Source organism: Penicillium verrucosum (assembly GCF_028828655.1).
Source record: "Penicillium verrucosum strain IBT 35672 chromosome Unknown utg000001l_segment0_segment0, whole genome shotgun sequence".
Taxonomy (NCBI): domain Eukaryota; kingdom Fungi; phylum Ascomycota; class Eurotiomycetes; order Eurotiales; family Aspergillaceae; genus Penicillium; species Penicillium verrucosum.
This window is the reverse complement of record NW_026643210.1, coordinates 2866992-2879221: the sequence shown is the minus strand read 5'-3', so window position 1 is coordinate 2879221 and position 12230 is coordinate 2866992. Positions and strand designations below refer to the sequence as shown.

General features: G+C 48.0%; 6 protein-coding genes across 6 annotated transcripts; 4 read left to right on the top strand and 2 right to left on the bottom strand.

The window, feature by feature from the left end:
- Positions 1-75: 75 nt before the first annotated feature.
- On the bottom strand, positions 76-784 carry N7516_001060 (DUF4396 domain-containing protein; the record flags this gene model as incomplete). The annotated part of the gene is made up of 2 exons (XM_057213782.1): positions 76-368; positions 433-784. The coding sequence occupies 2 exons, from the start codon at positions 782-784 to the stop codon at positions 76-78; spliced, it is 645 nt and encodes a 214-aa protein (XP_057075665.1).
- A 2499-nt stretch (positions 785-3283) lies between these two features.
- Positions 3284-4203, top strand: N7516_001059 (putative C2H2 transcription factor; the record flags this gene model as incomplete). The annotated part of the gene is made up of 3 exons (XM_057213781.1): positions 3284-3558; positions 3619-3762; positions 3864-4203. The coding sequence occupies 3 exons, from the start codon at positions 3284-3286 to the stop codon at positions 4201-4203; spliced, it is 759 nt and encodes a 252-aa protein (XP_057075664.1).
- A 2276-nt stretch (positions 4204-6479) lies between these two features.
- N7516_001058 (25S rRNA (uracil2843-N3)-methyltransferase) lies at positions 6480-7829 on the top strand (the record flags this gene model as incomplete). The annotated part of the gene is made up of 1 exon (XM_057213780.1): positions 6480-7829. The coding sequence occupies one exon, from the start codon at positions 6480-6482 to the stop codon at positions 7827-7829; it is 1350 nt and encodes a 449-aa protein (XP_057075663.1).
- Positions 7830-8123: 294 nt separating this feature from the next.
- On the bottom strand, positions 8124-9004 carry phb1 (prohibitin subunit PHB1; the record flags this gene model as incomplete). The annotated part of the gene is made up of 2 exons (XM_057213779.1): positions 8124-8618; positions 8684-9004. 2 exons carry the CDS (start codon positions 9002-9004, stop codon positions 8124-8126), a joined length of 816 nt encoding a protein of 271 aa, XP_057075662.1.
- Positions 9005-9213: 209 nt separating this feature from the next.
- Positions 9214-9768, top strand: N7516_001056 (ubiquinol--cytochrome-c reductase subunit 8; the record flags this gene model as incomplete). The annotated part of the gene is made up of 3 exons (XM_057213778.1): positions 9214-9245; positions 9421-9446; positions 9611-9768. The coding sequence occupies 3 exons, from the start codon at positions 9214-9216 to the stop codon at positions 9766-9768; spliced, it is 216 nt and encodes a 71-aa protein (XP_057075661.1).
- Positions 9769-10458: 690 nt separating this feature from the next.
- Positions 10459-11607, top strand: N7516_001055 (spermidine synthase; the record flags this gene model as incomplete). Its single annotated transcript, XM_057213777.1, has 3 exons — positions 10459-10489; positions 10570-11136; positions 11327-11607. The coding sequence occupies 3 exons, from the start codon at positions 10459-10461 to the stop codon at positions 11605-11607; spliced, it is 879 nt and encodes a 292-aa protein (XP_057075660.1).
- Between the last annotated feature and the right edge of the window lie 623 nt (positions 11608-12230).

Sequence of the window (12230 nt, the reverse complement as noted above, 5' to 3'; positions counted from 1 at the left end):
TTGCTCATATCTTTTGTGGCAAACAGTCTATAGTGGAATTAAGCACTATGGTGAGCATACTAGGTACATTGGAAATCAGTGACACGATTTCCCATATTTTCGAAGACGTAGGTAGTTGTACGGCAACGGTGCCAGATATCCAGCACCCATTGATAACACTGCTGCCATCCAGAACTTTGGATCTCCAAAAGCAACTATCCCACCAGTCAGATGATAGTCAACTGCATTCTCAGCTAATTCCATGGCCAACATCGAAACCATACTCATGCCCATAGCGGTACGAGCCGCCATCGGCCAGGAGAGCTGGTCAGCGCCCCGACGGAGCAAGATTGTCTCGAGGATAACCGAAGTTGTGATACCGGATGCCACTAGATGATTGTTCTTAGTACGCAAGGCCTGATTCGATTCGATTCACTCAAGGAGGCAACCCACTCGACAAGGCCATTATACTACTCATACCCATATCAGGGTAGTAAGTCTGCAGGATCCATAACGCGGAGAAATCACCAGCCGTACATCCCACCAAACAGCGGAGAGTGTTGATTCCTGCTCGATTCCAGGTGGATCTGCTGGTCCAGAATGGAAGACTAAGCGTCGGAAGGGGTTGGATTGGCGGCTTTTTGGTACAGTTTGAGGTTTGGGATAATTGGTTTTCGCGCTCGATGCTCTTCGTGCACTGGTTTTTCTCTGGATGGCAGGCTTGTGCACGAATGGTGCCACTAAAGGCGCGTCTTGAAACCCAGCAAATGCCGCGGCTCCGTTGAAGTAAAAATGGGTGGCGCATTTGACTCATATCCTAGCTTGTTGGAATCTTATGACAATTCACACGAGTGGTAACATAGACAACTTTGAATATGAAAATTCAAAAGGACAGGGTCAAGGGGTCAAGTAGCCAGGTTGGTAGGGATGGTGGAGCATGGTCCCCGGGCCTGTAGCACAAATGCCGCAATGAAATAGTTCCAGATATCCAATTTACGTGCTAAACCACATATCGAAAAATATACCGGTTAATAATATTCCTTGATATTTCCACGGCCTCTCAATATATAAGGGGAAATAACTCGTGAAGTGAGAATAATAATGTATGGGGTAAATACTTGAAGTGTCAAGTGCTGAGCACCGGATATATTTTTGGACTATGCGGTGGGGTACCCAGGGGCATAGTGGCCAGGGTTACTTTCGGATTTAAGGCAATAAATTACAGCCTTAATGCCTTAATGCGGCCTTAATTTGGCCTGATATTGGCCTTAATCCTGACCGCTTTTAGAGATAGGATACAGTGTATTGTAAAGCTTTCGGCACGGAAGAACTAGTACGCCGGATGACTAGAGGTTCTTAAGAGAGATGGTCTAGGCTTATTACCCCCTATCTCCTCCCTCTTCCCTCTTCTTCTTCTTCCCGCCTTTATCATCATCACGTGATTATTATCAATCATCGATCTACCTTATCTTACATATATTGTGGAGTGAATTGCCTCGTCTATTATCGAGTTTTATACGGTTATCCTAGATTTAGGTCTAAACTGCCTTAAAATCATGTTGTATGGCTTTATAACTATTCATGGGGCTAGATACTGTCTCTGTAATTGTAATTCAGGTATCTTGATTTTTCTGCCATACCAAATCAAGGCATTAAGGCACTACGGTATGCATTAAATCCGAAAGTGCCCCTGGGTAGTGGGGCTACCGGAGTACTAGGAATATACTGACAACACCACACCATGAACTCATCCTCAACATTTGACGTGAATATGGGTATCATGCAATTAATTATGTCTGTGTCTGTTGGTCCACGTCAATGGTGGCTTTATTTTACCAATTTGGGCATCCTCCTGTCGGGTGTATAGATCTACCTAGGTAGGGCCTATGTTATAGTGTAATCCCCTCACTTGGCCAAATAACATATATTCAAACTGGGTAGCAAATCGCTCAAAATAGATGAACATTTATTGAGGCTTAGTTTTGATCAAACGTTATTCTATTATGACAGAGGCAGTGCTAATTAATTAGATAGCCTTGGGAGTCTTCCATGTTTGTATGGAACATAGATGCAATGCTATTCTGTGGCCCTGATGCTATTCTATAGCATAGTCTTGCAGAATAATTATAGTCTTGCCATTCATTGTTTTCTGTGAAGATAGCATAAGAGGCTATATCATAGTGTGGCAAAATGTCCGACCTAGGTAGTATTGTATATTTGTAGGTTAGCTTGTAGGCTTCAAGATTCCCAATAGACTGATCTGAAAGCATATCCACGCAAACCACGCAAACCACGTTGTTTCTGTGCTACTTCGTTTAGAACCCCATAGAAAGTTCGATATCCTGATCATAAGAGCTTGCATAGCCTGGTTGAGGTTAGGGAAAGCCTCCTACTAGAAGAATTCTTACAGTATTCCTTTTAATAGAAGCAATTGATTGTGTGGACTTGAAGATCATTGGTATCTAAAGCTTGTCAAGCATAACGAGTTTGTTGCAGCCTAACATTGGGCCTGGCGAACGTACATTGCAGAAAGGCACTGCCCGGGTGCCCGATCTTTGATGCTTAAATAAGCATATTGATCATGCACGTGATTGAAGATCAGGCTGATCACTATCACGTGCACTCACCGCCACTGGATTTGTCAGGTCTGTGGCGACCCCCAAATCTTCCGGCAGTCCACGGGTGGAAGGCTGCCTGACAGGCAATCTTGCTTTGATACCTAAATCGGATCCGCTGAGATGGGACAACAGGATTGGTACCGTCATACTCACGGTGTCCCTCCAGTGTATGAGTCACTTGTGTTTCCTTGGCCCCTCATCTCGATATCCCGGACCAGGCATTAATAAACAGTATTGCCCATATTTTGACTTGCATGTATATAAGCTCTAGCCAGTTATGAACTCATCATATGACAATCCAGCTGTTTAGAAACCTCCACTAGAAAGCGAAGGAAACAAGATTCTGCAGGGACATTTCGAAAAAGAATAAGGACGGCTGCGCCACAGTGGCGCACCTGCACCTGCACCTGACGCAAGCGGTATAAATAGGCTGCGGATGCCTTGCTACCTGAAAATTTTGGCAACTCCTCATCCTCTCCCGACTCCATACCCATCGACATCTACTAGGCTTTCACCGCCAATTTATTTCAGATTTTTCATAAACAACTCTATTCTTGTTGTTTGCCTCTACTGAGCTGCTCAGAACTTTTAAATCTACCGTTGTTGTGCATTGACGACGCGTCTTTCCGGTATCTACTACATTCTATCACGATCCCCTCAGTAGTGTGGGGTATCAACTTCGCGATATGGGTGACGGGTCTGACTATCCTAGCCCACGAAGTGAAGGTCCCAACGGTGCTCTTGCTGCCTCCATCCTTGCCTCTACATCTGAATCCACACCCCCAATTGCCAGAATGAACGACCCTCAGCAGCCGATGAGTTACAACCTTGATGGGGCGCGCCCGCGCCTTTCTGTTCGACGCGCCCGCGATCCTCCTAAGAACTCTGAAGGTCAAATCTTTTGCGATCACCCTGAGTGTCAAGCTGCACCTCCTACCTTCCGCCGTCCATGCGAATGGAAGTAAGTACAATGTCCCTTCTGACGTATCTTTTAACGCGCCCAGTACTAACATGACCTTAGCAAACATATGGATAAACATGATCGTCCCTATAAGTGTTATGAACCAAATTGTGACAAGATCCAAGGTTTCACCTACTCTGGTGGTCTCCTTCGTCACCAGCGCGAAGTTCACAAGAAAAACACCGACACTAAGAAGGCCCTGATGTGCCCATACACTGATTGCAATCGCAGTACTGGCAACGGATTTACGCGCCAAGAAAATCTGCGCGAACATCTTCGCCGTCGCCACATGCACAGTGACGAAGCTCCCCCATGGTTGATATGTCTTGGGACCGCGCCACCGAACTTGATGGTGTCGAGGGTGTCCGTGCCCCCTCTCTCCCGATCACTGGAATGAAACGACGCCACGACACTCCTCCCGTTGGAGATCTCCGAGATATGCCTGAGACCGATGAGCACGGAATCGATTTGCACAACGAAGTCAAGAGACTCCGCCGCGAAGTCCAAGAGAAGGATCGTCGTCTAGAAGAGTTGGAGCGAATCGTCACCAACATCCAGCAGGCTATCCCTCAGCAGTCTCCTCCCGGACCCGAACTGCAGGATCTTTCGCAGCCCACTCCCCAGCCTACTGCGGCTCCCGTTTAATTTTGCTCCTATCGGCTTTGAAACGTCTACGGATTTGACCTATGCATCATGTGGGCGTTTGTCGAAGCAGCCAATACGCTTCAAAATTATGCGACTTTGCTTTTTCTCTTATTTTGTGATTTTTTGCGACTTTCTTTCTGTCTTGTTTGTGTAGCATTTGGGTTTGGTCTCCGCGTCTCCTCTCTGGGCAGATGTTGCTTTTCTTTGATTTCTGCAAGGATTCGAGGTTTCGAGGATCGACTTTCCCGGTCTTTACGGCGTTTGAGCTTGATGATTTCATATGGGCCAGGCGGTGTTGTCTCCAGAGGCGGTTGACACGTTGTCTCGCCTCATATACCCGAGTGTTTGGTTCGACGTATTCTTTGTGGTCGTCGCTTCTGCCACTCAACTCTACTTTTAGTTCGATTTATTCCTGGTTGCTAGCAGATTGTACGAATAATAACAGCTTGACAAAACAATCCTAACCTCACTCTGTAATCCACGTCAGCCTTAAAAGGTCACATGTTAGTATGTAGGTAAATACGATTGTTCCTCGTGGCATTGAATCCGATAACTATGCACATTGACATTCGAAGTATAGGGCAGCCAATGATATCCATGAACGTGGACAAGTATTTATTCCTGAGGCACCCAGGCTTCCACGCGATTGCGATATTTCTCAGGCAACCATTTCAGCCACACTCCTTTCAACTCGGGTCCCATCACCTAGATTCCGGCCAGGCTCTAGCGAGACCTTCGTGAGCAGGGCCGCCTGGAAACCATATGGCCCCGCTGGCGGTGTCCATATCTAGAAGGTCGGAGTTAGGAGGCAAGAACGCTGTTAACGGGCTCCCAACGGAGCCCGCGGCTCCCCATGGTGGCCTATGAGACATCAACCTCACTCATAGTACGCTCGGACGACGGATATGACTCCTTGGCCAACAGCACTAGGCTAGGTATGACTCACGATTACACGGATCGTGGGTTCGGGTCTTGACTCGACACGAGCGGTTCAACGCGATATCACATGATGGCCTTGATACGTTGTTTTTGTGTTGGCTAACTAGGCCATTCTTTCTACATGTCTTTATGTGACTTTCAATAGGAGTAGAATCTCATGGATGTAGGGCGTAGGTAGTGCTCTAGGTCGAAGTGTGGTTGTTCAGATTAGTACATTAGTAACAAGAGCGAAAGTACGTATATCATAGCACGCCGTGCATCCTTGTAGGTCTTTATTCCGTTTGTTGCCTACTACATTGGCTATACAGACAAGCCGGACACAAATGGATTGGTAATAAAGCCATCAAAAGATTGTCATATATGTTGATCGACATAGGGTTTTACTTCCCTGGCTATGAAACCTACACAGTTTGATACCATTATTTGCAGGTAATATACTAGATTTCCATATTGATAACTAAATCGACTTGCAAGTATGTATGTTACTTGAAATCCGAAAGGGAATGAGCGTTTCTTTCGTACTGGTGGCTAACGTGTCCTTTACCTCTCTCAATGAGAGATGTCTAACACAGCCCTGATAAATTCTTAGATCTGAAAGGCTTGCTGAGGGTCAAGAGATAGAAGATATCTTAAACCCCTTGATCGTTGGGTTTGTGTTCTAATTCAGTATTGCCCTACGGCCCCGGGTCAGATCACGCCGGGATGTTGGCAAGGAGATAATTCTTTCTGTCAACCCAACTGCGAAATAAATAATTTCAAGACTGAGGTATTGATCGCATTTGTAGATCTATATACTGGCAGGTATGCCTTTTGCCTGATTAAAATGTAGTATCTTGATCAACACTAGAGGCGATGTAACTATATATAGAGCCGACGTTATTATGTATGTGAGATGTTCTACAATCACTGTAGCAGATTCAGCCAGTAGAGTGCAGTCGGGATATTGAACGTTATAATCAACATATTGTGTTGCTTTGGTTCTGTGCAGGACTTTCTATGCGCTCGATGCTCTCTGATTTGGGACTGAAAGGGTCTCCGTAGTGATCATTTGTAGACCTCATTCAATATATCTCAATGGAAATGAGCTCCCATGATGCAGGAAGGCCGGACAAACCTTAAGAGGCTTTATTTCTCTAAATCTATGTATGAAATTCTCGAAAAAGTTCAATCAGTAAGCTCAACTGTTACCCTCAGGATGTTTTATAGACCTTGATAGTGGAGTCACTGATAACGATAAGAGAAAAAGTTCAAAATTCCACCCCACGTTCGATTTAGAGACAGTCACATTTCTTACAAAAGATAGACGAAACGAGTTTATTCTTATATATATATATATAATGCCTCACGCCCCACGCCAGGGAAACCGCAAGAGGTCCCCAGGTCCGAAAGCGAAAGCGCAAAAACCAAAGCAAGCGCCACCAGCAAACAAGCAGCACGCCAATCGCAAAGCTGAAGTCGAAAAAGCCAAAGCCGAAGCCGAACAACTCGAGGAAGAAGGGTCTTCTGGACTTAAGCTTGTCAGCACAATTCCTCTCACTCTCCAACAACTACTTTTGGACGTATTCAAGACAGCACTGCTCGGCAACCCAGTCGCAGAGTCGGAATCTGCAAGCCAGGATGCCGACCCCGCTGAATCACAAACAGACGAAAATAAAGATGAACCATTAGATATTAAATCTCTCATTCAAACAATCAAGGGGCTTCTATACCAGCGCGATTTCGACTCGGCTTTCACTGAGGCAGGCGAGGATCTGTTGCGCGCTTATGCCTTGCGCTGGAGTGCGTCTCGGGCATTGGGATATGCGGGCCTGTTGAAGGGAGTTTTGACTTGGATGAAAGAGGAAGAGGAAAACACGCGAGGCCGTGCTAGAACCAAGAATCCCTGTACCCGTGTTGTGTCAATTGGTGGCGGAGCCGGTGCAGAGATCGCTGCCCTTGCAGCTGCGTGGAGAGATATAGGCCCCCAAACCCAGTCGCTAGAGGAATGTGTTGCCAACGTCTCTCTTGAAGACTCAGAAAATCAAGATGACAAGAAGACAGAAGTTGAAGGCCAAGGTGTCAGCGCACCTAGTCTCTCTGTCATGGCTGTCGATATCGGAAACTGGTCGGACGTTGTTGATAGGCTTTCACGAACCATCACATCGGCCGATGTGCCATTCTCGCAGACGACAAAATATCGTCCGCCGTTGCTGTCGGAGAAAGTGGCCAGTGAAACATTCTCGGTGGCTTTCCGTCGCGCAGATGTCCTGACTCTTCCCGAGGAGGGCCTGAAGGAAATTCTCCTCGGCCCTTCCTCCGCCTCTCCTTTCACGTCCATCCTCATTCCTATCATGTTCACTTTGAATGAGCTCTTCTCTACCTCCATGCCAAAGACTACCGGTTTCATGCTCAAAATGACGGAAATTCTCCCTGCAGGTGCGGTGCTTCTGGTTGTTGATAGTCCTGGCAGCTATTCGACTTTGAAGTTAGGAAAAGGACCGGACGGTGAACCACAGGAGAGGAACTATCCCATGAAGTTCTTGCTTGACCACACGCTTCTGTCTGTGGCGAAGGGCAAGTGGGAGTGCGTATACACCCAGGATTCGAGATGGTGGAGACGGGACGCAGTGCGTCTGCGGTACGAAGTTGGTGAAGGCGCAGGCTTGGAGGATATGCGCTTCCAGATGCATGTGTATCGGCGTTTGTAGGTCTGATTTGTTCTATTTCACGATATATAAAAACAATTTAATGAGCAATACGATTGAGTCTTCCAAAAAAATACAAAATAAGAAAGCAAGTTGTGGTGTGGAGTGAGGTATGGTATTGCTACAGATAAGGTGGTTTAGTTCAGACCACTCCAAATTCACGCTACAAGGCGAGAATCGCCCCAAGTCGCGGCAAAAATTGCGATTAATTGGTACATTCAATGAGTTGTGAAAATGGGGCTCATAAATCCCCGAGATAGCCTTATAACCCCCTAACTCCGCAGACCCAGCAGGAGGCTAGTGCTCTTGCCTCCATCCTTTCCCCTCTCCACCAGGCAGATAAGTGACGTTGGGGTTCGAGGAGAGAGTGGAGGCGATCTCCTTGCTGGCCTCGATACGACGGATCTCAATTAGTCCACTGCCAGCCTTGGCAACGGCCTTACTGATAATATCGGCACTTTGGGCTTCACCCTCAGCGCGAATGACGTTGGCCTGGCGCTCCTGCTCGGCACGCTCGACGATGAATCGGGCCCGCTCGGCATCCTGTTGGGCGATCTGCTTCTGCTCGACGGCCCGTGTGAACTCCTTTCCGAAGGTCATGTGTGTAATGGAGACGTCCTCGAGGGCGATGTTGAATTGTCCAGCACGCTTCATCAAGTCAGTGCGGATACGGTTGGAGACAGCTTCACGTTGTGTGATCAGCTCGGCGGCGTCGAACTGGGCCACGATGGCCTTGAGGACTTCGTTTCCGATGGATGGGAGGACACGCTCATCGTAATCGGTACCGTATGACTGGATAACACTGGGTCAGCCTTTTGTTTTAAGGTAGGGACTTAGGGATCATATGAGATACATACCTGGTAGATCTGCGGCAGCTTCGGCACCTCCGGGCGGTGCAACACACGCAGCGTCAAGCTAACCATCTGCAAATCCTTACTTCCTGTCGTGGTGGAGATGTTGCGAGGCTTCGTGCGGACATCGTAGACAATTGCGCGCTGCAACCAGGGGACCAAGAAATGTGTTCCTTCGTTGACGACCTTCTCTTGCACACCAGACACTCGATCGAAGATGACAGCTCGTGTGCCGCCCTTGACATCGTAAAGGGAATTTTGAACTAGCATACCCCCAATAGCCACGGGGAAAGCCAGTCGATAAACATTTTGGAGGACTTGAGCCATGGTTGGAGGTGGAAGGCGAGGTGATGAGGACGGATGATGGAGATGATGTCTGCTTTTCCCGTTGCTCACTCTGAGTGTTCCCAATCGGGTTTAGTGCACCATCTTTCCAAACCTCCAACTTCGCCCGACCTTCGTCTTTTCCTCACTCATTTCGCTACCTCTACACCTTTTCCACCCCACTCCTTTCTTTTTACCCGAAATCATTCACAATGGGTGGCTCTGTGGACCCTAAGAACGGACAGTAAGTCGTTTCGCGTTTGCTCCTGGTGTCGTGGGTTGAGTACCGGCCTCCCGGATGCGTTACCCGCCCGGCTACACAATGCAATTCCTAAAAGATGCCAATTGAGTCGGCTATAATAGACTCAATGACTTCTGCATCTTTTATTCAGTTAACTGACGAATTTTACTTTCTATAGCTTCATCGGCAACTGGGGCGAGTTCGGTACGTTTGACAATAACCCTTGAACCTTTTATACGGACCGGATGCATGCGCAGGAGATCGACCCCTTACGCGATATGAAAGATCGCGACAACGAATACAGAAAGATCCAGAGGAACAAAGCAGGAGGACGTCATTCGAACGGATCGCTAATATCCACCTTTCAGGTTGCCCGACCCCCCAGCGCATCGCCACCTACTCGCTGTCCCCTAACCGTCAGCGTCCTATGGCCGGTGCCGGCCACGCTGCCATCTTCAACGTCTTCCGTCGTTTCCGTCACCAGGTTCTCTACGTTGTTCCCCCTTCGTTGCCGCATACGCTATGATGAACTGGGCCATTGAGCGGTAAGAATGACCGCAGGAGCCGCTTCGATCGGTGCGCTAATTTCATACTTTAGCAACGAGTACCTAAACTCCAAGCCCGGCCGTCTTCTCGAGGGTGGCAATGAAGAGTAAATTATCTCAATTGTTTGTTGGAGTGAGGTTGGATTGGTATAACAGAGCCAGAGCATGATACACCCAAGACTCTGCAGTTTGGGGGAGCTGTATGTTTGTACAGTAACTAGAAAGCAATCGACCGTTTGGTTTTTTCCCTTTTATATGCCCCTCCTTTTGCGCATTGGAGGTTTTTTTATTTTCTTATATTCAAAGTCAAGCTTGAGTAAGCGTCTTTCTAGGGCTCTCTATTGGCCCCTTGAGGTGTCTATGCCCAATTATAGACATGGGGCATATATACCAGGCCGAATTGCAATCAATCGAGGGCTAATTGAGGTACTTAATACCTATTATTCTGTATTCGAATTGGTCTTAGTCCTGTTTTCTCCAAGATGTTTGCTGGTGTGTTGGTGGCAGCACAGCGGTTCCCCACTTGAGCCGAGAAGAAACAAAAAAATCGCCCAAAACAGCCAAACTTCCGCCGAACCCTTTTTCTTCGAATGCTTCGTCTTTCCAGACTCTCTTCTGCTTTCTACTCACCATTTATTTTCTCTCGTCGTTTCTCTTCATTTCCTATCAAAATGAGCGAGCTCACCCACCCCACCATCCAGGGTATGTCTATAACAACAACCCCTCCAATACCCCGCCTTCCAGTCAATTTGTTACGATAGCATGCTGATGTCCATCTATAGATGGCTGGTTCTCCGAGAAGTCCGGCATGTGGCCTGGTCAGGCCATGAGCCTTAAGGTCAACCAGATCATTCACCACGAGAAGTCCAAGTACCAGGACGTCCTCGTCTTCGAGAGCAGTGACTACGGTACCGTTCTCGTCCTGGACAACGTTATCCAGTGCACCGAGCGCGATGAGTTCTCCTACCAGGAGATGATCACCCACCTCGCCATGAACTCCCACCCCAACCCCGAGAAGGTTCTCGTCATTGGTGGCGGTGACGGCGGTGTCCTCCGTGAGGTCGTCAAGCACGCTTCCGTCAAGGAGGCTACTCTGTGCGACATCGACGAGGCTGTTATCCGTGTTTCCAAGAAGTACCTGCCCGGCATGGCCATTGGCTTCCAGCACCCCAACGCCCACACCCACGTTGGTGACGGCTTCGAGTTCCTCAAGAACCGCCAGAACGAGTTCGATGTTATCATCACTGACAGCTCCGACCCCGAGGGCCCCGCCGAGTCCCTCTTCCAGAAGCCTTACTTCGAGTTGTTGAAGTCTGCCCTTCGCGAGGGAGGTGTCATCACTACCCAAGGTTGTTCGTCACTTTCTTTTTTCCTGCCCAATCCCTTTTCTAGAACGAGCACTCCTTGATTGCTCGTCCCCTTCATTCTATCATCTGGCTATTAAAAGAAAAGATCACACGCTAATATTTTTTCGCACCACCCCGCAACCAACCCGCTTTACGGGCTCGGTTTTGCGGAGCTGTGCTTTATATCTAACAGCCGAGAACCAATGGCTCCACCTTGACATGATCGCCGAACTTAAGAAGTCCTGCAAGGAGGTCTTCCCCGTCGCCGAGTACGCCTACACCACCATCCCCACCTACCCCTCCGGCCAGATTGGCTTCATGGTCTGCTCCAAGGACGCTACCCGCAATGTCCGTGAGCCCCTCCGCAGCTGGACCGCTGAGGAGGAGCAGAAGCTCTGCCGCTACTACAACCAGGACATCCACCGCGCCAGCTTTGTTCTGCCCAACTTCGCTCGCCAGAAGCTCGGCAACTAAGTGCCGTGATCTTTGAAAAAGCTTTTGTGGTCTTTACATCCTCATGACGATATTGAAATGAAATCATGGATTTTCGTACATCTGATCCTGTAGATTGGTCCACTTTGTCTCGTGTATAGTCGTGTATTATGCTGCCTAGTTGCTTAGTTGTAGATCTGATTGTGGAGGTGAGACTTGATTCCAAGGAACCTGAAAGTTGGAGACTGTCAGACAAATCACCTTGGACCACAGCCTTGTTGATTTACGTCTCCATTCCAATGACATGTTCAGCAAATGTCTTGCCATTTTCTCCATTTCTTCTTGCAACAAGGCACAAGACAGCGGCTATTGGATCCAAGTCTTCGATATTCGGTTCCCCCGGATCAACAAATAGTACGACGGCAATGATCTGCGGTGACGATCAAACGTACGTCTTGCGAGATGCATCTTCATTGGACGGCGAGATCGATAACCTTGGAATCCCCGCGGAAACGACAGCCGGTTTCATTAAAGGTGAGATTGATACGGCTGACACCCATTTATGTGGCATGTTTACATCATGGCTTCTGTTATTTTTCCTACCGATATTCAACAATAGTCGCCACGGTCCTAGAAATATATTGTCCTGCATCTCACTTGCTGTC